At 44.9% G+C, this 25,203-nt stretch overlaps 1 protein-coding gene across 1 annotated transcript in view; it reads left to right on the top strand.

Moving 5' to 3' along the window:
* LOC138286983 (pneumococcal serine-rich repeat protein-like) overlaps positions 1 to 25,203 on the top strand; it is a 159,102-nt gene that overhangs the window by 40,333 nt on the left and 93,566 nt on the right. Inside the window, exons 4-7 of the mRNA XM_069227347.1 lie at positions 8,150 to 8,260; positions 9,508 to 9,559; positions 12,048 to 15,074; positions 16,067 to 20,317. Of these exons, the coding sequence (XP_069083448.1) occupies positions 8,150 to 8,260; positions 9,508 to 9,559; positions 12,048 to 15,074; positions 16,067 to 20,317 (7,441 nt within the window). The remainder of the gene's footprint in view (positions 1 to 8,149; positions 8,261 to 9,507; positions 9,560 to 12,047; positions 15,075 to 16,066; positions 20,318 to 25,203) is intronic.

Genomic DNA, 25,203 nt, shown 5'->3' with positions numbered 1-25,203 from the left:
AACTTATTTTGCTGCTGCTGTCTAGCCATTAGTTCCCAAATCGCTAGAGCCTCAAACTGTGCTGGCCTTGGAGGTACCTTCATGTCGTACATCGTGAATCTCAAATTCTCTAGAATCCTTATATTGAACGTCCCATGAATCGGGAATGCTACGCTCCCATGTTTCTCTGTCAGCTTGTGCCATTGCTTTAGCCAAAGGCACGGAGCTACCCCTTTTTCCTCCATTACAATGTAAGCTGGTGTACCTTCGGGCGGCGTCTCCTCTCCTACGCTCGCTTTAATGTAAGACTCCCCCTTCATCGCACTCCTTAATGCTTTAAAGAATTTCATTTTCTCGTCTTTTATTTCACAAAGTTTGTAATCAATGGGTGACTTTAATTCCCGGAATACTCTTCGCTTGCCTTTCCCCTTTCCAATCGAGCCCCACGGACTGCGTCCAATCCGTGCGCGACCCTTCCCTGCAACCAACCGATCCCAGCGCGGCTCCTAGTGACGTCACACTCACACACACTGCGGCTGACAAAGCCTCGCGGCTATTCCTCCTTCACTCAGCTCCTCTCGTAACAACTTCTTGCATGTATCGCGAGCTACCAAAAATTATAAAACAGATCTGTCGGTTTACTACAGGAAGGGTAACACAATCGCTTCAGGACCTTAGGGATTTTTCACTAGCCTCGGCAGTTATTCCATCTTTCTCGGTCCCCACGTTCGCAAGCAAATCTGACCCGCAGACCTACTCTCAACTTGTCAATGATCTATTCTAGTGCACTTAGAATTTTGTCAAAGCCCGAAGTCGAAGTTTCTTTCACTCCCTTAACACACGTACCGACCCGTTGACCACGCCCGATCAACCTACTAAACCACCCAGACCACAACATAAATCAACATACTCCGGAGTCTCTTGACCTCGCAGGGCCCGTCTCAACAACAACAACCACGTGGACCTTTTTATGCACAAAGCGCCACACGCACATGAAGTTCGACGACTTCCCTACTCTCACACTCGGAGTCGCACCTCTGCTATTTCTATGAAGTTCGACGACTTCCCTACTTCTACACTCGGAGTCGCACCTCCGCTATCCTCTAAAAAGAAATAATTCCTCGCAACCTTTTCACTCAAACAATCTGCGGCAATAAGCTGTGCAAGCGCAAAACCCTAGCTTCACTCATACCATCACTAGTACCGCCAACGCTGATTCCACACCTCCGTTCTCTCCATTCGCAAGCTCCGAGATCCCGGGAAAGTCGCGGTGGACCTAGCCCATCATCATTCTGTCAATCAGTTTTATCCAAGAAAAATCTAATTCAACTTCTCAAATGGGGTCTCAAAAGTCGAAACCGTTAATTCAACACCATGTACTTTAAGAGTACGGGGTCCCAAAAGACAAAACCTTCCTCTGCTACCATCTACTGATAGAGCGGTCCGTACTAATAATTTACCTGTATTCGGACGCTCTTTAGGCCGATGAATCTTTTGGCTAAGTGGAACTCTCCGTACTCTATATCGATCAATTGCATCAAATCAATAATCAATAACGAACATAAGCAATACCCTGATCAACATAACACTTGACAATTAATCCAGAATACATTTTCGGCGAACCCTGACCTTTCAGTCAGGAATAACCACACCAGTTTATTCAAAGTTAGTGAATTTATTTCCCTATATTAACAAAGCTAGCACAATATAAATGTGTCTCAACACCACATGATAAACATAAATGAACATTAATAGCTGTCCATAACGGCGAAACAGGTGCAACCTATGTAACATTTGAATCACAAGGCATTCGATAATAGCAATGGAAATCACTAATACGATAATCTGTAACGAACTAATTACATATATTTAGTCAGCATAACAAGGTCTCAAATTGCATCGTGCAACAAAAGGAATCCTCGTCTAACCTCAAATTAGCATCGGCATGTGGGACTTCATGCAAAAACAATTAAGCAACATTAATTTAGAAAACTCCTAACTAGGGCTCTTATCAAAATCAGCAGTTGGTTACCTAAAAGGAACACAATGCAATTGTACAATTCCCTTTCATATTTACCAATTACGATCAGCATACAAGGAAGTCTTCGTCTCACAGGTACCGTTTCTCGATCAGCATGGGTACCGTTTCGATCGGTATGGGACGGGGCAAAGGGGCAGGGGTGGATGGGGCAATTGCCTCACGGCGGCAAAGTAAAACTACTACTTCATGCAAAGGGATCAAAGTTAAAGTCTCTAGGGTAAGAATCATTTAAGTCTCTTTCTCTCGATTAGAGAAAGCATCAAAGTCTCTTTCAAAATGGCGTCGCAGCAAAGTGGGCCATAATAGCTACGAAGTCTGCAAAATGGCGGGATGTCCAATAATGGCTGCAATAGCTGCAATGGCAAATGGCTGTAATGTCCGTAATGGCTACCTTCTTCTCGTGCACCTGGTTTAAATAGACAACAGTTCAAATCCAGTAGGGTCTTCCATTGGAGGGTTCATAGGTTGACTTCAAATTGTCCAATCAAAAACAACAGTTCTCAAGCTTTTACTTAAGCATACATTATCCTTGGAGATGGGTACGCAAGTTGCAACATTTTATACCAATTAGCTCACTTTCAGAGCCTCCATTGTCCGCACCTGCAGATCGACCTTGGAGTAAAGAGAAAAATGCCAAGCTGGCACGAAACTTTAAGATAAGCATGTGAACGATCTCAGTGGAAAAGTACAGCTTCAAGCAAAAATACACGTTTATTAGCACATTGGAAAAATACGAGCATCTAAACCGTGAGACCAGGCAACTAGGCCAAAGCCTCCACTAAAGTAATGCTAAGCTAAAACATTTCGAACAAGCAAATCGTAGCATACGTTTATGATTATGTCGGATTAGTGCAATTCTAATACACCACGTTATATAAAGCACGCTTATAAATGTTGGTAAACTACTCTAAGGGCACATTTTGTCCCCGTACAATCTTTATTAGCTCGGTTAAAGTCACACATGATTATTTCAACACTACGTTTAAGCGTTAATAAATCAAAACCTTCATTTTCTGCTTCATCACTATTATCTTCCTCTTGACTTATATAGAATGCACCACTTTGTCTATGTGCATCTTTGGTCCTGATGATGACCTTAAATAAACAGGATTGAAACGTCATCGACAATTAAAGCAGTAAATTGAGGTTTCTTGTTCTACATGATAATCTCAATATTGCTACAAAATTGTTGACTTCATGTACTTTGAATTAACAAAGTTTGCTTATATGTCAGTTGCTTTTTAATCTTCCTTGCCTTTTGAGTTTCACATGTGCCGGTTTTGGGCGCTGTTCACGAGCACTGTGTGCTCACTTTGTCTTAGTCACAGCACATTGTCTGATAAAAGTGGATGCTATTCTTGTTTTCTTTATGCCTATTGACTTTTTAAATATATCAATCAATCAATCAATCAATCATTATACTTATAAAGCGCACTACATACCTGCGAGGGTCTCAAGGCGCTGGGTAAGAGGGGGGGGCTGCTGCTACTGCTCGAAGAGCCAGATCTTGAGGTGTCTTCTGAAGGTGAGCAGGTCTTGGATCTTTCTTAGGTCGGTCGGGAGGGTGTTCCAGGTGTTGGCGGCGAGGTAGGAGAAGGATCTGCTGCCAGAGGATTTTTGTTGGATGCGGGGGACGGAGGTGAGGGCGAGATTGAAAGAGAGGAGCTGTCGGGTGGGGGTGTAGAAGCTGAGTCTGTTGTTCAGGTAGGCTGGTCCGGTGTTGTGGAGTGCTTTGTGTGCGTGGGTGAGGAGCTTGAAGGTGATCCTCTTGTCGACGGGGAGCCAGTGCAAGTCTCTCAGGTGGGGGGTGATGTGGCTGCGGCTGGGTATGTCGAGGATGAGTCGTGCAGAGGCGTTTTGGATGCATTGGAGGCGTTGCAGGTGCTTGGACGGGATACCTGCGTAGAGTACGTTGCTGTAGTCGAGCCTGCTGCTGACGAGGGCCTGTGTTACTGTTTTTCTTTTTTCGGTTGGGATCCACTTGTAGATCCTGCGGAGCATACGGAGGGTGTTGTAGCAGGAGGAGGAGATGGCGTTGACCTGATTTGACATGGAGAGGGATGAGTCGAGGATGAAGCCAAGGTTGTGTGCGTGGTCAGTAGGTGTCGGTGGGGTCCCCAGCGAAGTTGGCCACCATGAGTCATCCCAGGCTAAGGGGTTGGGCCCAAGGATGAGGACCTCCGTCTTGTCCGAGTTCAGTTTCAGACGGCTGCCTCTCATTCAGTCGGCGATGGCCTTCATGCCCTCGTGAAGGTTAGTTTTGGCGGTGTGTGGGTCCTTGGTGAGGGAGAGGATGAGTTGGGTGTCGTCGGCGTAGGAGATGATGTTGAGGTTGTGTTGGCGGGCCATTTGTGCGAGGGGGGCCATGTAGATATTGAACAGTGTCGGGCTGAGGGATAAACCCTGGGGTACGCCGCAGATGATGTTGATGGCTTCAGATTGGAAGGGGAGGAGGCGGACTCTCTGGGTTCTGCCGGAGAGGAAGGATGTGGTCCAGTCGAGGGCTTTCTCTTGGATCCCCGCTTCGTGGAGGCGGATTTTCAGAGTGTGGTGGCAGACTGTGTCAAAGGCGGCTGACAGGTCTAGGAGGATGAGGGCTGATGTTTCTCCATTGTCGAGTTGGCTTCTGATGCCGTCTGTGGCGGCGAGGAGGGCAGTCTCGGTGCAGTGGTTCCGTCTGAATCCGGACTGGGAGGGGTCGAGGATGTTGTTGTCTTCGAGGTAGCGGGTCAGTTGTGTGTTGACGATTTTCTCGATGACCTTCGCCAGGAATGGGAGCAGGGAGATGGACCGGAAATTCTTGAGGTCTGCCTTTGGTTTTTTGAGAAGGGTGTTGATTTCGGCGTGTTTCCAGCTTTCCGGGAATCGTGCTGTTTCGAAGGAGATGTTGATGACCTTCCGTAGGTGGGGTGCGATGGCTGTGTCTGCTTTGTTGTATATGCGGTGTGGGCACCGTCTAACGATGATCGTGAGTGGATGGAATTCATGGTCTTGCATGTCTCATCGTCGTTGACGTTGGTCCATGAGGTCAGGCGGTTGGTGCGGGTGGAGTCTGTGGAGGAGGAGATTGGCGTGGTTGAGGTGGTAGGGGTGCTGAAGCTGTCGTGGATGTCAGAGATCTTGCGGTGGAAAGTGGTGGCTAGTGCGTCGCACAGTTCTTGGGAGGGTGGGACATCGTTGACGGTGGTGCTGGGGTTGGACTACTTGCAATATACAATTGGCAGCTTCCTTTTTCATCATTTGTTCCTTTATGCTTTTTGTCATTATTTATATTATTATTATTTGATTGATACCCTTTGAGATATTGCTGTTGATACAACATTATTTAAATTCATATCTCCTTCAGTGGATCTGGTAGGTCTCTTTGTGTCCACCTACCCCGGAGGCAGCCACTTCCAGCAGATAAGCCTATGACCTGCCGTAAGCCACAACTGAACAAAGGGCTCTGCCAAGGGTGTGGCAGCAACAACACACCTGCAGGAAGGAGATGGGCGTTTGCCATATCCTGTATCCCTTTTACTGATCTGCTAACAAAATAATAGCTTGTGATTGGCTGGGAGTTTGTCTGACAATACATACAGGCAGTGGACTTCATGGGATGCTTGCTACCTCAAATTAATCATTGTATGCCACCCCCAAGGATTATTTTGTACAATGACTTAATGTTACTATAATGTGTGCTTGCGTGGCAAAGATTGCATCAAGAGTGAGTCTGGCTGTGTGCGCTGGACCAGAGGAAACCAGTTGCTAGACTTTTAGATTAGGCAGGGGGGATCTTGGTCGAGACAAGTTTAGTTTGTTGAACTAGATGTTCCAGTGTTCAGATCTCCCAAAGTGCATAGGTTTCGGCTGATTGTGATGCCAGCTGTAGCAGTGAGGAAGACATCTGTGAAGCCATCTGTGAGCCCGATGTGCAGTTTTTTCTCTTAGTGAACTTAAATGACTGTTTCTTTTTTTGTTTCTTGTATCTAAACCAATTTAGATCAGTCACATCATGTCCATCAGACTCTGACTCTTGGGAGTAAACACAAAATTTGAATCATTGTCAGAGAAATCTTGAGAAAACTTGGAACAATATATTTTCTTTGAAGGAGTATCTATCTATTTAGTAGAAGGCTGGTTATCAGGATGTAGCCTACATCATGTGATGATGGAACACATCCATTTCTGGTACAGGCAACATCGGAAATTAGTGTTGTAGGGTTCCTACAGGATCAAATGTTTTGATTTGCAAGCTTTTTTGAATGTCTTGTTACTACCAACAGGATGGGTATGAGCATGCAAAACAGCTTTCACACTATTTTTAATGAATTTAACAAGTCCCCTATTGACATATTTACTCCATTATGTGCTGGGTCATTAATATATGTCTTAAGTTCCTTTTAAAGGCCTCAGAAATAAACTCTGGTCTACTTCCATATCTACCTCCTCTGTTTGAATTTGATGAATCCGAACACTCGCTATCCATTGTCATAAAACTCAAGTAGCTCATGTGGAGGAATGTTGGTACAGGAATGTCCCCTGCCTGGTGTACAGTGGTGCCCCGCCCTGTGTGCCCAAGCTAGGAGTTTCTGGTATCTCGGCTTTTGGATTTTGCCCCTATCATCACACTGATCGGCCATGTGTGCAGCCTAAAGATAAAGAGTCCATTGCTGGACCTAGCCTAGACCTGGAGGTGTGCGATAAGTGTGCACTCTATCGCAGCGGAGGACTACAATCCCAGTTTCTGAGTGGAGTGTGTTAGGGGTGGCATAGCTTTGTTTTTAGCAATGGTAGAGTGCCAATACCTTTTTTTAAATGTGCTACAAGCTGGAGGACTATGGGCCCATTCATGTACATTTTCATGGTTACAGGGGCAGAGCTCCTCCATTAGGGCGGAGAAGCGTCACCCCCCACCAGCAGCAGGAGCTGCAAACCTTTAAAAATAAAACGATAATACATTTATTGTCATTTTTTTTAAAGGGGGCGGGGCATGGGGATGACGAGCAGTGAGGGGAGTGCACAGAGCACTCCCCTCAGTGCGCATGTATGTTTGGCTAGCTGTCTCGGACCGGCCAAACACACAGGCACACAAGGGCTCTCTCCAGCCCTTTCCAGGCTCCCAGTCTGCTTTGGAGCACCTAGCCAGGGCGCTCCAGCCAATCATAACGCTGCTTTAAGCAGTATCATGATTGGCCGCAGGGTAGTCTGGGAGCCTGCAGTGCAGCAAAGAGCGGCGGAGAGCAGCGGCAACGATCAGGTATGCTTTTTAAAACATTTATATTTTATTTTTGTTTCATCCCAACCCACCCCCGCCCAGCCACTTTTCCAAGTCGCCAGCCGCGACTGCACGGTTACTGTTAAACCTTTATTATAGTGCGAGATAGCGGGTGCATGCATAGGTATAGTTTGTGTGAGGATAGTGTGGCACACTGAATGATTTTTTGAATGAACAAGAGTGCACAGGCCTGTGGATTCTATGTTGGAGGCACCTAGCTTGCTCGTGTGCACAAGGGAGGTCAGAATACTTCCCTAGAAGAGTATTGCTGACACTTCTGAGAAAAGCCACCTGTCCCAGCCGCATCTGGCTCACCTCCTGCTCAGCGAGGGAAGAATATGGACTGATGAGCTGTAGGCATGTCAAGGCCTACTGCAGCCCCAGAACAAGAGTGAGAGACTGAGGGGGTTATTCTAACTTTGGAGGAGGTGTTAATCCGTCCCAAAAGTGACGGAAAAGTGACGGATTTACCACCAGCCGTATTATGAGTCCATTATATCCTATGGAACTCATAATACGGCTGGTGGTATATCCGTCACTTTACCGTCACTTTTGGGACGGATTAACACTCCTCCAAAGTTAGAATAACCCCCTGAGTGTTATTACTACTAAAAACTGGTGACAGGGAGGCTGAGTATGCACTACTACCCACACCAGAGCAAACCTAGAGATAAGAGGGGAGGCTTGAAGGGGGCCTATTGAGAAAGAGGGACAGCATTACCTGGAAGTACTAACCTCACACACTTAGCACGGGTATTTGATCATTTTTGTGTTGGTATGTAGTATTGAGTATGGGTGTGCGGGCAGCTAACAGCGTTTTTGGAACTCCGCGCTCCAAGTAAGTCCAAAAACTCCACTTGCCCTGCCAGCAGAGGGGAGCTCACCTAGTGCACACTGCAGCCCAGTATGGGCTGCACAGCGCAAGCACGGTGGACAAGAGGCCTGAAACAGCAGCTTTCACTGCCAAGGCCCTGGCTGACCAGGCCCGATCCTGCTTTGCGCTTCTGAGATCGGGCGCATTCAGGACTCCGCAGGTCACAGAACTCTGCCTCCACTGAATTCCACTGACTTTTTTTTCAACTCCGCTGAATTCCACGGAGTCGGACTCCATGAACTCTGCCCCTGCTTAGTATTGAGTATTAACCTGTAATAAAGTGTTTTCTTTCTATAATGGTAAGCACTGGGCTAGACAACCACAGAATTGCACTAAGAAGGCTGTGACTGCTCCCGATCATTACCACTGAGAATCAGGTGTTGAAGGGGTTGTACTTGGCACAGTTTGTAGAGCCAGAGTAGTATGGCTCCTGGGACCTCTGAGGCAAATGACCCCAGTGACCCACAGCTGTGGTCAAGTAGCCTCTGCTTGCCCGTGCCCCCCCTCCCCAAACAGAGTTTGACCAGCAGCATCTGTCTTTAAGAAACAAAGGCTTTTAGGAAAATTGTAGGCAAGTATTATAATCAAAAGGAAAGTTCTGCCTCCTTGTGTTAGTGCACTTCACTCTGTGGAGAAAACGCAGTTCTCTGACCGCGACAGCCTTTTGAGACCAGCTGTGGTCTTAGGAAATGCAAAAAAAAGGATGTGACCTTTTGGTTGTGCCTGAGAAGCAGAAGATTAAAGAGAGTTGAGGAGCCGCTCCAGCGTAGCGACCATGTGTCACAAATGTTTGCTTTGGGGAAGCACAGGGGGAAACAAAGGGTTGGGGAAAGGGCCGCAAGCACCCAACGTGGTTGTGAAACGTGAAGAAATATGCCGAAAATAGACAAACCCATAGGAAATTTATGTTGCGGCAGATGTGATATCCATTACCGTTGTGACGGAGTAACCCGTCCGCCAACGTCTAAATCAGGCCTGGAGTCATAATAAGAGAAATATAACAGTTAACCACAGAACCAACACATTGTTGGGTCCTAAGGGCAGTGTCAAAAGGACGACTAAAATAAGAACAATCAACTGGCTGATAAGTTCCAGAAGAAAGCGGAAGGGCTACTAACTAGCTGCATTATTAAGAACCTAATGAATGGAACACCTCTAGAACATATTGCCTAATCTAATGATTTAAAATCATTAAATATATATGTTTATTGTTTCCTATTCACTTTTTTCTGGCTACTATGAGAATAAAGCAAGAAAGTACAACAAATTGAATGTCAGGTCTTGACATAAAATGGCAATTGCAGTTTAAACAACAAAAGTAAACATTCACCTGATTTGTTTTTCTAAAATGAACAGTGCTTAGCAGAACAAGATAGTTATGGCAATGTTCATTCTATAATCAGGGAAGGTAGTTCACCTAATCCTGCATGGTCAACATGTTTCGCGTCTATGTTTGGTCACAAAGTGATCCAGTGACGCTTCTGCGCGCGCAGCAGAGGGCAGGTTCCCGGACACACCAAGGACGAGACACATTCGTTTTCCTTGGTTGATGCTAGCGCAGACCTAGGGAGCCCAATCTCTAATATGGGATGGGCGACTATACTGACCGATTGACTTAGGCATATTCTGTCTTCCACTCTGTAAGTGACTGTACGTGCACTTGATAATATTACTGATATATAGGAGAAGTAGTTTTATAATCATAGGCTTTTTTTGTGGGTCCTGAAGAAGCGTCACTGGATCACTTTGTGACCAAACATAGACGCGAAACATGTTGACCATGCAGGATTAGGTGAACTACCTTCCCTGATTATAGAGTGTAACGGTACATTATTCCCAGTAACACTCTGATATTTTTGTTTTTAATATTGGCCTGAACCCAATTTCTATCGCATTAAAACAGTGGCTTAGGTTCAGAGCTAATTTTAGAGTCTTGTCTTTTGTTCTACACTCTCCATCTCTAATTCAATTCTTTTCCCAGACCTCCGTTGTTAGCAATTTTATTATGGTTGAGTGCCACCCAGAATGCTGGGCGGCCCGCCAGGCATTGCAGCACCAGTCTGGCGAGGAGCAAGCCCGATGATGATACCTGTCACCCAAAAGGGTGCTTGAGGGCTCTCCTGAGTACACTCAGTATAGCTTCGCCACCTCTGATCTCTTTCTTGTTTTCTCTCTGTCGTGGAACAGTGCACTTATTTTGATATTATAGGTTCAGGTCGGGAGACTGTGCACTGGACCAGTAATCTCCCAGTCCCCATTTTTGTTTATAATGTTCATTCTATCCTATTTAATAATCTAAAATAAAGCTCCCGTGCAGGATCGGAGAGGGTATTGATCTCAAGTTGAATGAGGCAATGTGTCCCTACAGGTAGCAGGTAGGCAGCTAAAAAATCAGCATAGTCAATTTAAATAGGCTTCAAAGCAAAAAGAGACTTTGAAGCCTTCTTTAAGTTCAACAGCCATGAACTGAAGGTTTATTGAATAATTAAGGTGCAGTACAGAAGGCAAAAAAATAGTAATAGTCAAAATGAATGATGAATCAGTATTGGAAATCAGCATAAGACTCAATCGAATGCAGCAGTGACAAAAAGCAAAAGTCAGAGTAAAATATCTCTAAGTCCAAATCAAGAGGTAGACTAATGCAAGTCGGCTTTCTAATTCGGAGCAAATCAGACTGCCTCACCTCTAAATTCACTCTAATAGAAAATGCGCAGTGAAAATCGTAGTGTCAGCATCAAAAGGTGATCCTAGATCATTTCACAAATTGACTAATCTGAGTACAGAATACCACACAGAATCATCTAGCACCATGCTAATACCATCCGCGAAAAGTAAAATAGAACAACTGCTTTGACCTATGTCATCAGATGTGTCAGCACAAATCTAGTTACACTTAAAACAATGATAGTCTCATAATGAATAACCCTACTGAAATACAGTTAAGAGAGACTCCAATGCAGGAAAAGGGTTCCTTTGAGAACAGCACACCAACTCAAGGCATTATAACAGTGCACATGTTGCTACATGTGATGAGAGAAGAAATGAAAACAAATATGGCTGCCACAGAAACCAAAATGGAGATGAGGCCTAGTTCGAGCGTAATTTAGTCAAGGACAGAAAAAAATAGCTGTGCAAGTTCGTCATTTTTGTTTTAGTTCAAAAATATTCATCACAGTAGGCGTACAGTTTAATAAAGCAGATTCCTCTTTATCAGTAATGTGTTTATTTTTTGACAGGCTACAGGTTGTTGCAGTAAAGATAGAAACCCTCCCTGTTTCTGCATATCCTCAGCTACAGCATTGTTGGAATCTGATTTAAGTTAAACTGATTCTAATATATTTTGCAACAAATTACTAACTGCTTTTTGGTGTGTTTAATTTCACACTAAAGATTCTACAATTAGAATGCGTGTCTGCAGAAAGACAAAAAGAAACACACCAACAATTTAAGATGTTTATGGGAAGGGTAACGGTGTAGCCTTGTAATATTAGGTCTGCAATACCGTCTGCCTTATGCTACAATTACATTGCAAAGAACATTAGAGTTCCATGGCCTTATTAAGGAAGTGGCCTATGGTCTTGTCCTTCAATATGGTTATCGAACGCCTTGGTGACTTACAATATCATCAAAATATTTGTCAGGGAATAACTTAGTCCATATATCATCTTGTTCTGTAGCTGATAAAAAATAATGCAGTGTTAGCAGCGTAAAATGTTTTGGAAAGCTTTGCAGTCCATACTAAGTAACTCAAATTTATTCAGTACTTTCAAAACCTAATTGTGTGTATTAGTCCATTAGTGCAGCAATAAAGCACTTTCTTTTAATTAGTGTTCTCTTAGAGATTATAGCAGATGCTTTTAGTAATTATTACTGATTTTCACATCTTGATACTGCAGGTGAACATTTGAACACCACTCTACAACTAATCTCAACAACTACAAGAGCTGTAGCTAGCTCAGCCACCTCAGCCACGACCACAGATGCCACAAATAGAACAACAGAAGCTACCACCTCTGAGCCAACAGGTGAAACTACGACATCCATAACCAATGAAAACACCGGTTCCACTAAAGCAATCAATGGGACAACATCAGACACAGTGTCGGAAACAACAAGTGGAACAACAGCAGCTACAACCTCTGAAACAAGAGATGGAACCACAGCAACTACGAGCCCTAAACCTACAAGTGGTACAACAACAGCTACAATATCTAGAACACTAAGTAGAACCACATCTGGAACAACAAAAGTGGCAACGTCTGAGACAACAGGTAGGACAATAGCAGTCACAATCTCTGAAACAACAGGCATCACTGAAACAAGTGAAACCACAGGAATAGCAAGCTCTGATACAAGTGGAACTATAGCAGCTACAATGTCTGGAAAAATAAGTGGAACCACATCAGCGTCAACCTTTGATACAACATTTGGAACAATAGCAGATTCAACCTCTGGTGCAACAGTGCCATCCATATCATCATCAACATCCGGGTCAACAAGCAGAACCACAGGAGGTACAACCTCTAGAACATCAAATGAAACTACCATAGATACACATTCTCAAACAACATCTGGAACCACAGCAGCTACAACCTCTAACAGAACAAATGGAAGCATAGCAGCTACAAACTCTGGAACAACATCTGCAACAGCAAATGTTCCATCTTCTGGTGCAACAGTTGCACCTACAACATCTATAACCTCTGAGACAACAGGTGGAACCACTGCAGCACCAACCTCTGAAACAATGTCTTGGACACCTGCAGCTACAACTTCTAGCACAACAGTTGCAACAATAGCATCTACAACCTCTGGGGCAACAGGTGGAAGCACTGAAACCATAACCCCTGGAAGAACAAGAACAACTACAAACTCTCGTACAACATCTGAGATCAGGGGATCTACTGCTTCGGAGACAACTAGTGCCACTGGAACAACACATGGAATCATAGCAGCTACAATGTATGAATCGACAACTGGCAAAACAGCAGTTGCAGGTTCTGGAACAAAAGGTGCAACAACAGAATCTAGAATGCCAGGGACAACAAGTGGAACTAAAATAGGTACAACCTCTGGAACAACAAGTGCCACTGGAATAACAATTGAAACCACAGAAGTTGCAAGCTCTGGAACAGCACCTATGAACACATCAGTTACAACCTCTGGTATATCAGGAACATTCCCAACATATGCAATCTCAGAGACAACAGGTGGAATGGCAACAGCCCACACCTCTAGAACAATAGACACAGATTGGATAACAAGTGAAACCACTGCAGCTGCAAGCCCTAAAACAACAAGTGGAACAACAGCAGCTGCAACCACAGAAACAGCAGGCATCACTGGAATCACCAGTGGAACCACATCACCTGCAAACTCTGGGACAGCAGGTACTGCTGGAACAACAAACGTGACCACAGTAGCTGCAGATTCTGAAACAATAAGTGGGACCACAAAAGTTACTTTCTCTGGAACAACAGATGGAGTCACAGAAACTACAACCTCAGGAACAATATCTGGGACCACAGCAGTTACACCTACTGGGACGACAGCTATAACCAGAGCATCTACAACCTCTAGCACAACAGTTGAAAAAATATCAACTACAACCTCTGGAACAACAGGTGTCACTGGAACAATTAATGGAACCCCATCAGCTGCACACTCTGAAACAACAAGTGGAGCAATACCAGCTACAACTTCTGGAACAACAAGTCGAACCACTGCAGCAGCAACCACTGGAACAACCGGTTCAACCGCAGCTTCTACAATCTTTGGGGCACAAGGTGGAACAACAGCAATTGCATCCTCTGGAAAAACAGGTTTCACTGGACCAACAAATGGAACAACAGATGCTACAGGCTCTGAAACCATAAATGGTACAACAGCAGCTACAGCGGCTAGCATCACAGGTGAAACCACCACAGCTACAACCTCTGGAACAACTGGCTCTTCCACTCGATCTATAACCTTGGGGACAGAATATGGAACAACAGCATCTACAACCTCTGGAACATTAGGTTTCCCTGGAACAAAAAATGAACCCACAGCAGCTACAAGGTCTGAAGCAGTAAGTGGTACAACCACAGCTACAACATCTGGAACAATAGGTGGAACAACAGCTTCTACAACCTCTGGAACAGCTGGTGGAATCACTACTGTTACAACCCTTGAATCGACAGATGAACCCACATTAGCTATATCCCCAGAAACAACAGGGGAAGCCATAACAGGTGCAAACCCTGGAACCATGGGTGAAACAACAGCAACTACAAACCCTGGAACAAGTGGAACTACATTGTCTACAACCTCCGATGCAACCAGTGGAACTTCAGTACTCACTATCTCTGGAGCAACAGTTGTAACCACAGCAGCTACAAGCTCCGTGTCAACAGGTAGAGCCACAGCAGCTACAATGTCTGTAGCATCAGTTGGAATCATATCAGGTACAAGCTCTGGAGCAACCAGGGGAACCAAAGTAGTACAAAGTTTTTACACAATAGCTGAAACCACACCTGCTGCAATATCTGGAGGAACAGATGTAACTATGACAACTAAAACCACTAAAACAATACCTGCAACTACAGCAACTATAAGCCCTGCAACAGAAAGTGAGATTATAACATCTTCAGGTCATGTGGCAACAGGTAAAGAAACCTCAGGAGCTACAAACTCTGGAACAACAGGTCGAACTAAAGAAGCTATTAGCTCTGAAACAATGGCTACAACCTCTGAAACAACAGGTGAAAGCACAGTAAATACAGTCTTTGGAACATTAGGCGTAACAACAGCAGCTTCAACCCCAGGAACAACAGAGGGAACAACCACAGCCACAAATTATGCTAGCACAGATGAAGCAACAGCATCAGCAACCCCTGGAAAAACAGATGGAACCACTGTAGCTTCAACCTCTGGAAAAACAGGTGGGTCCACAGCAACAATTACCCCTTGAGCAACAGATAGAACAGTAGTTGTTTAATGTCAGATTAAAAGACAACTGCCTAGTTAGCAGTGAAAGCACACACCCACAAATCTCCTGTGGTGCACACAGCCTTAGTGGCTATATCAATGCAACAGATATTTCAAAGGTGCTTCCAGCAAAGAACACCTGATTTCATGTCACACTGACAGCAGGATCGAGACCCCTATGTCACCAATAATATTGCTTCTTTTTGAACACAAACAAATTTCATTATATTCACTTTTTCTTCAGTGTCCTTTGGTTGTGGTTTTTCGTGTCTTCACTCTGCACACACTGCACAATATCGAAACTGAACTCTGCTGTGAACAACCTCTGATTGTGTAACAGTGAAAGTGAGTTCGCACTGAAGGGCCAGCGAAGCTGCACTCTGCTGTGAACAACCTCTGATTGTGTAACAGTGAAACTGAGCTCACACTGAAGGACCAGCGAAGCTGCACTCAGCCGTGAATAAGCTCTGATTGTGTGACATAGGTTGCACTCAGACGTGGACAAACTCTGCCTAGGTGATGGTGAAGTTGAGCTCACACTGCTGAATTGGCAGCGCTCACATATTGTGTCAGTGAATGTTAGCTCACACATACACTACACTCAGATGTGAACAAGCTCTGACTGCAGGAGACTGGGCATTAATTTTCACTCATTCCTCCTAACTGCCAAGTGGAGTGTTTTCTTACAGAGAGGCAACTGTAAAAGATTCCTTTTTGCTTGTGCAGAATGCATTTTTAGCTCCATGATGCATGGCATGGTTGTCATTCAATAGTGCAGAATGCACCATACTCCAAGTAACTTTGACAATTTAGCTGATGCTTTCAATATTGAATTGTGTTTTGTGACCAATTATTACACCTATAAACCACACTTTCCAAAATGAATTGTTTTGTGCAATTCTACCAAATGTTAATATTAATTATTTTTCAAATATTTTGTCCACAGATGTAACTTTTACACCTTCTGCAACAACTACATCAGCTGCCAGCACAGAAGTCACAGCAGCTGAAAATATGGGTGAAACCACAGCAGCATTAAACTCAGGAACAACAAGTGATACCATAGGTGCTACAAGCTCAGTTTCAACAGAAAGAATGCCTACAGCAACAACCTCCAGAACAACAGCAGCTACAACCTCAGGACCAACAAGAGGAACTCCATCAGATGTAACCCATGGAACTACAGGTGTAACCACATCAGCTATAACAGAAGGGCCAACAAGTGGAACCACAGCAGCTACAACCTCTAGAATGACAGGTGGAACCTCAACTGCTACAGCCTTTGAAGTAACAGGCAGAACCACAGCAGCTACAACCAGCGGATCAACAAGTGGAAATACAGCACCTACTATCCCTGTAACAGCAGGGGGAACCATGGCAATTTCAATCTTCGAAACAACAAATGAAACAACACCTACAGCCAGAGGACCAACAGTTGAAACAGCAACACTTGGAACCACTGAAACATCTAAAGGGTCAACACCACCTACAACCTATGCAAAAACAGGTGGATCCACAGCAGTTGTTACCCCTAAAACAACAGGTAGTACCACAGCAGCTACAGCCACCATAGCAACAGGTGGAATCATCACATTTACCACCTCTGAAACATCAGTTGGAACCACACCAGTTATAACCTCTGAAACAACATCCGGCACAGCACCAGCTACAACACCTGGTAGAACTGATACAACCACAACATCTACAATCTCTCAGATAATCACTGGAACCACAATAGCAAAAACCTCTGGAGCAACTGGTGTCATTGGTTCAACACCTGGAACCACAGCAGCTGCAATCTTTGAAACAGCAAGTGCAACCACAGCATTTACAGCTTCTGGAACAAGAGGCAGAGCCACAACAGTTCCCATCTCTGAAACATCACATGGAACCACAAACGTTATTGATGCAGGAACAACATCTGGCACAACATCAGCTAAAATCTCTGGCACCACAGGTGCAACCACAGCATCTGCACACTCAACAAATGGAACAACAGCAGCTCCAACATCTGGGACAAAAGGTGAAACTGGAACAGCCTCAACCTCTGGAACAACATATTGGACCTTCTCAGCTACAGCATCTGGAGCACCTGCTTCAACCTCAACATCTAAAATAGCCATAGCATCTGGAACAACAGGTGCAACTGATACAAGTAGACAAACTGCAGCTGGTAGCTCTGGAACAATATATGGGACCACAACAGCTGTAACCTCTGGAACAACAGCAACTACAAGCTCTAGTACAACAATTGTAACCACATCTACAACTTCTGAAACAACAGGCGGGACCACTGCAGCCACAACCCATGTAACAATCAGTCCCACTAGAACAATAAGTAGAACAATAGTAGCTTCACACTCTGAAGCAAGTGGATCCACTGCAGATACAACATCTGCAACAGATGTAACCACAGTAGCTACAAATGCTGGAACAACAGGTGAAACCAAGGCAGCTACAACCTCTGAGGCAACAGGTGGAACCACAGCAATCACAAAATCAGAAACAACAGGTGGCATTAGAACAACAAGTGGAACCACAGAAGGTACAATCCTTGAAACAAAAAGTGGGGCGACAGTTGAAACCGCAGCAGCTACAACCACTGGACAAGCAGGTGTCACTAGAACAAGTGGGACCACATCAGTTACAAACTTTAAAACGAGAACTGGAACAGAAGCAGCTACAACCTCTGGTACAACAGGTGCAACCACAATACCAACAACCTCTGAAGCAAAAGGTGAAAGCACAGCAGCCAGGATATATGGAACAACAGATGGCACTAGAACAACAAGTAGAACCACAGCAGGTCCAAGCTCTGAAACAACAACTGATGTAACAGTTGAAACCGTAGCTAGTACAACCACTACAACATCAGGTGTCACTGGAACAAGTGGGACAACATCAGTTACAAACTTTAAAACAGCAACAGCTACAACGTCTGGAACGACAGGTGGAACCAGGGCAGCTACAATGACCGGAGCAACGTCCTTGAGAACAGCTACGACCTCTGGTAAAACAGTTGCAACTACAACATTTAAAGCTTCTGAGACAACAGGTGCAGCCACAGCTGCCACAACCTATGTAACAGTCAGTGCCACTGAAACAAGAAGTGGAACCACAGTAGGCTCCTACTTTGTAGCAAATGGAACCACTGCAGATACACCTTCTGGAACAACAGATGTATACAAAGTAGCTACATTTGCTGGAACAACAAGTGAAACCAAAGCAGCTACTATCTCTGAGGGAACAGGTGTAACCATAGCATACACAACTTCAGAAACAACAGGTACCAGTAGAGCAATAAGTGAAACTACAGCAGGTGCGAGCTCTGAAACAACAAGTAGACCAACAGTTAAAACCACAGCAGCAATATCAACTGAAAAAGCAGGTACCACTGGAACAAATGGGTTTGAAACAACAACTGGAACAACAACAGCGAAAACCTCTGTTTCAATGGGTGCAACCACAACATTTACAACATCCGAGAAAACAGGTGGAACCATAGCAACAACAACCTCAGAAGTACTAGATGACAGTAGAACAACAAGTGCAACCACAGCAGGTACAAGCAGTGAAAGAACAAGTGGAGAAACGGTTGACACCACAGCCACTGGAAAAGTAGACATCACTAGAACAAGTGGTGCAACAGCAGCTACAAACTTTGAAACAACAAGTGGAAGAACCACAGCTACAACCTCTGGTACAACAAGTGAAACCACAATAAATACAACCTTTGAGGCAACAGGAGAAACCACAGAGGCTATCATCTCAGGAACAACAAATGGCACTGGAACAACAAGTGGAACCACAGCAGATTCAAGCTATGAAAGAACAATGGGAACAACTGTTGAAACCACAGTACCTACAACCACTAGAACAGTAGGTGTCACTGGAACAAATGAGACTGCATCAGCTGCAAACTTTGAAACAACAACTGGAACAAGAGCAGCTACACCCTATGGTAAAATGGGCACAACCATAACGTTTACAACATCTGAGAAAACGGGTGGAACCATAGCAACAACAACCTCTGAAATACCAGATGACAGTAGAACAACAAATGGAACCACAGCAGGTACAAGCACTGAAAGAACAAGTGGAAAATCAGCTGAAACTACAGCAGATACTGCCACTGGAAAAGTAGATATCACTGGAACAAGTGGTACAACAGCGGCTACATACTTTAAAACAACAAATGGAAGAACCACAGCTACAGCTACAACCTCTGGTACAACACATGCAACCACAATATCCACAACCTTTCAGGCAACAGATGAAACCACAGTAGCCATCATCTCTGGAACAACAAGTGGCACTAGAACAAGAAGTGGAACCACAGCAGATTCAAACTCTGAAACAACAATAGTAGCAACTGTTGAAACCACAGAACCTACAACCACTAGAACAGTAGGTGTCACTGGAACAAGTGGGGCAACATCAGCTACAAAGGTTGAAGCAACAAGTGGAACAGCAGCAGATATAACTTCTGGAACAACAGATGGAACCAAAGCAATTACAAACGCCAGAACAACTTCTGTGACAAGTGCAGCTACATCCTCTGGTACAATAGCTGCAACCACAACATCTCCAGCCAATGAGTCAACAGGTGGTACCACCACAGCCAAAATCTTTGAAACAACAGGTGGCACTCGAACAACAAGTGGAACCACAGCAGCTACAAGCTCTGAAACAAGTGGAACCACAGCAGCTACTACGACTGAAGCAGCAGTTGGAGCCACTGGAGTTACAAATAATGGAACTACCATCACCGGAACAAGTGTGGCAACATCAGCTGCAAACTTTGAAACAGCAAGTGGAACAGCAACAGCTCCGATTTCTCGAATAATAACTGAGAAAACAGCTGCTACAAACTCTGAAACAACAAGTGAAATTACAGCATCTGGAACAGCAGAAGATACAATCTATGGTGCAACTGGTGCAACCACAGCATCTACAATCTCTGGGACAGCAGGTGGCTCTACAGCAGTTTCATTCTCTGGAACGACAGGTGCCACTGGAGCAATAGGTGTAACCTCCACAGCTACCAATTCTGGAACAATAGGTGGAACTACAGTAGGCGCTCACTCTGCTGGAACCACGGCAGCTACAAGCTCTGGAAGAAGTGATGTAACAAATACAGCTGCAACTGCTGGACAAGCAGGAGGGACCACTGCAGCTACGATCTCTGAAACAACAGGTGGGTCTATAGCAAACACAATCACTTGACCAACAGATCAAAAATAGGTGTTCAATGCCAACCTTTAAATCGAGCTTTGATAAAAAAAGGTTTCTTTCACAACACACGTGCATTAAAAACATGGCCACTGTGACACAATTTTCGAACTTCTATTTAGCAACACATTGGCATCTAAATTGGGCCCCAATTTTGTAGATATCACTATTTTCATTGAGTGTAGCTTCTTTTGGTCTTTGTTTTATTTGATTTTTTGAAAACTACTAGTCCATGCTTTCAAAACAGTTTTTTGATATTAGCCTTAACAGCATCTCCTGGTTCTCCCTCTCTGGCATCCTAGTTACTCATCCCAAGATATTATGAACTCAACTCTGATTTTTGGAGCCAAGGTTAACATAAGATTCAGGTTACTGGAAATGCACCAACAAATGCACAAGTCATAAAAATTATGGGCATCGCTCAGTAACATCATAGGAAATTAATATGCACCTCTATCATTACATATCTCTGAGTTTACCTGGAGTGGGTCTGTTTTCCATCCTATGTCAATTTAGGTTTTTGCCTCGGGAGAGTGTTTCTACTTAGTAACATAGGTATATATGTATTCATACCATATGTTTTTGCATTATTCATATTTTGGATCTCAATAATGAATGTATAAATATTTGTTGTATGAAAATCAATGAATTATATATATAAATCAAGTAAAAGTTGATTTGTTGTAGACAAATCACCATACAAGACAAGGCCCTGGACCTGAGTCATTGTGCATGGCTTCAATTGAATGACTAAGTAAAGTGCGTGATTGAGGTAGAAGTTTTTGTTGATGAGGCAATCCTAAAGTAAGTTGTGATAGTTTGCCAGTTTGTTAAGAAACTATTCATCTGAAGTGAAAAAGCACAGCTCATCATGTATTTGACCATTCTTATCTTATTCCTAAAGAAGTATTCATACCTTCCTCTGAAGTCCAGTTCGGGCAGGTACATGATATATGTTCCAAGGTTTAGGAAAGTGGAGTATTTTGTGGCGTGGGAGTTAATCCTCAACATGTAATACTCTTGCAATACCCCCAGAGATGATCCTTGGATGCACACTCATAAATCCTAAGCTCAGTCCTACTAGTGTGACAAAGAGCAGTCAGCCTTTACTAGAGGAGCATGTGTTCAGCATTTCAGAGCACCAACATGGAAGACAAGTAATTCACACGACTCAAAAGAAATCCAACACCAACTTATAAAAATAGAGCTTATTTTTATCTTCTTTTAGACACCAAAACGAACAGAACGGCATCAGTACAACCAGAGCTACAGATTTTAGAAGCAATATTAAATCAGTGCAGAAATGTACATTGAAACCATAAAATTGCAGACAATGAGAAAAATCAATAGTGACAATCAGCCACTTTGAGATCGAGTTACCTGAAACTGTTTTAGGGGTAAGGTGATGTGTGGGCCCTAGGACAAGACCACAACAGTCACTTCAATGTTACCTAGCCCATGCAGTGCGGGAGCAGAGTTGTCCTGGCTGTCCGTGGTGCTGAACAGGAGCCACGCTGGTGCTGGTTTTACTGCTTACACGGTACTGCAAACGTGATGCAAAAACACAGCAGGGGCTGAGTTGTCAAAGTTGTATGTAGGTTGTACGGTGTTTTCTGTAGATACATCGTCGAATGTGGGGGTCGGTTATGGGAACAAGTCTTGGCAGCAGTAAACACAATGGAAAGCTTTGGAAAGTTCACAGAGTCTGGGGGGAGCGACGCAGTTGCCTGACAGTTCGCGGTAGGTGAGACTACAACTTCCAGAAGTCACTGGACCTCCTAGATTTGGGCGATCCCACGGAGGGCCCGATGGTCAGTGAATCTTTGGATCCTGCAAGAGTTTTTACCTGCAGTTTGCAGGGGACTGATGCCACTAGTCCAGGTGAGACTGAGGGCGCTTCTGGCATCCACAGCAGTCCACTGGTTAGGAGTGCCGAGTTTGAGCCAAGGACGAGGGTCGTTCACACAGTTCCAAATCTGTGCCACAGGGACAGAATATCCTTCTTTTGCTATGTTGCAGTGAGAAAAGTCCTGTAGTCTGCGACATGGGTCTCCTCTTGGTCCTTCCTTGAAGTCAGTTGTTTAGATCTAAGGTTCTGGTGTCCGGGGGCTCCCTAACATCCTAGATTTATGGAAGTTAAGGGTGTGGATGCTAGTGGCCAATGGGAAGCTAGTACCTGCAGCAAATCCGCCACTGCAGTGACCACATCTGGAGTGGTGGGTCACATTTCACTAACCAGAACCCTCTATTCTGCCACCCCTAAAATGGCAGAAAACTAAACTTAGTGTACAGACTGCACTGCTCACTCTGGAGATGTGGCCAGCCTTCGGGGGGTATACACTACCTGGCATAACTAATTTGCCCCCTATCGATGAGAAAACGTGCCACACGCAGGAGGAGGGTCTTGTCCTCTTCTTGGGGACAGCACATATGCATATCGGGGGTGCTGTTGCCTTTGAAGGTCACCGCTCTGATATGTCTGTTCACTAGCCCACTTGGAGGGAGGGAGGTTTGACCTCCTTTCTGCCCAAGACTTTGTTTCTGACTCCTGGGAGTGTTTGCACTTCATGACAGGAGGTCAGAATCCTGGCAGCAGGTGTGGGAAAGTGCAGGATGACCAGCCAGAGCACAAAGAAGTTGGATTAACTAGGTGGGCAACTCTACGGTGCCACCTGGGTACATGCCCGCCATCCCTTGACACCAGATTTGTTTCAGGGGAGAAAAGGAATGTTATTTGACATCAAACCGAACATATCTAGGTGGTACCATAATGGAGCTAGCGATTCGACTCTGCCCGTATGCAAGTCCTATGGCCTGGCTATCACTTACAGTGTACTTTAATAGTAAAGTCCTTATAGAGACATATAAGCTTGTGCTTATATGGCTACACCTTACAAATAATGCACCCTACCTCCTGGGCTGAAGAGACTTTCCTTAGACATATTGGATATTTATGTAAGGCAGTGTATTGGACCGTGCCACACATGGTGAGGGCACAGTCAAGTTCGAGCAGTTTGAACTGATCCTGCAGTCTGCAATGGCAGGTCTGCTGTCAGTAGTCTGCTCGGGTCACTCAGCGTGGCACAACCAGTGCTTCAGGCCCTGGTGACCACTTTAACACCCATGCCTTGGGTGCCTCTGGTACCATATACTAGGGACTTGTAAGGGAGTCAAATTACATGCCAATTAGGGATACCAATTCATGTTTACCAATTTAGGGAGAGCTCACAGGCACTAGGACCTGGTTAAAAGGTTCCAGTGTACTGTCAGAGTAAAAAAACAGCATCTATCAGTCCAGATAAGGGCAAAAAGTGGAGGAACATCAGCAAACAGCCCAGTTTTCTTACACAAGGTTTCTGATCTGTAGTTGAATAGTCTGCAACTATTCTCTGTATGCAGGCTCATTGTCCAGGAGCCTTCAAATTCAGCAATGGGGATATACACAAGACGAAACCGTGAATATTTGATTTGATTACATGGCCACCAGATCTGAGTTAAGGTAAAGCTGTGTTATAGGACAGAAGGTATCTGAGACTAGGTGGCTGTGCTTGTATTTAAAAACTGAATTTAAGTCATTGTGATAACCAAGCCGAAGAAGAGAATTTTGCATTAGGCATTTTCTGCTGCATCTTTGAAGGTTGGATAAGTCGCCCAAAGATGGGAAGCTGTGCTCATCCGAGCTTCATCAGAAATTAAAAGTGCAGTGTTTTGGATTGTTATTCAATAACTCTTGGGGGATCCACTCTTTAACGAGTGGTTGTGTGCGGACCAGCATTCGCATGTGATTCTGTAGAGGCCAGATGCAAGCTACTTACAGATTCTAAGTTCAGTTCCAAACAAAGAATTGCTTGAGGAGTGGAAAGCCTTAGGTTGAGTAGGTGTCTGATGTTTTGTATGTAGATAGCATTAACCCCGTTGATCTGTTTGGCTGGAAATACCACTGAGGCATAAAGAAGGAGTGGGAGGAGTTTAGCATTCAAGGCCAGAAACAATGGCATGCTTGCTCCTGTTGGTGGAGAGGCATTTAACTCCCTTGGTGCCTGGAAGCTTTATTTTTTAATTTGTCACTATGATCGGTTCAGGTTAATTTAGAGTTGATTGCAACACCTAGGTACTGGTAGTTACAAGTGACGTCTATGCGATGTTGGGCAATCTGCCAAGCTAGGTGCTCTTCCTTATAGCCAAATGCCAGGAATTTTGTTTCTGAGGCACATAGTTAGAGGTAGGACCAAACCAAGTAACTCTAACATTATTGTTGTTTAATGCCAAGATACCACTAGTTGCTCAACACATTGGGGGTCATTCTGACCCTGGCGGTCGGTGACCACCAGGGTCACCGACCACGGGAGCACCGCCAACAGGCTGGCGGTGCTCCCTCGAGCATTCTGACCGCGGCGGTTCAGCCGCGGTCAGAAACGGAAAGTCGGCGGTCTCCCGCCGACTTTCCGCTGCTCGGGAGAATCCTCCATGGCTGCGGAGCGCGCTCCGCAGCCATGGAGATTCTGACACCCCCTACCGCCATCCTGTTCCTGGCGGGTCTCCCGCCAGGAACAGGATGGCGGTATGGGGTGCCACGGGGCCCCTGGGGGCCCCTGCAGTGCCCATGCCAATGGCATGGGCGCTGCAGGGGCCCCCGTAAGAGGGCCCCACAAAGTATTTCAGTGTCTGCAAAGCAGACACTGAAATACGCAACGGGTGCAACAGCACCCGTCGCACCTTCCCACTACGCCGGCTCCATTCGGAGCCGGCGTCCTCGTGGGAAGGTAGATTTGCCCTGGGCTGGCGGGCGGCCTTTTGGCGGCCGCCCGCCAGCCCAGGGCAAATCTCAAAATACCCTCCGCGGTCTTGCGA

Source organism: Pleurodeles waltl, chromosome 4_1 (genome assembly GCF_031143425.1).
Source record: "Pleurodeles waltl isolate 20211129_DDA chromosome 4_1, aPleWal1.hap1.20221129, whole genome shotgun sequence".
In the NCBI taxonomy this organism is placed as follows: Eukaryota; Metazoa; Chordata; class Amphibia; order Caudata; family Salamandridae; genus Pleurodeles; species Pleurodeles waltl.
Note: the sequence above shows the minus strand (reverse complement) of the source record. Positions and strands in the feature narration are given on the sequence as shown.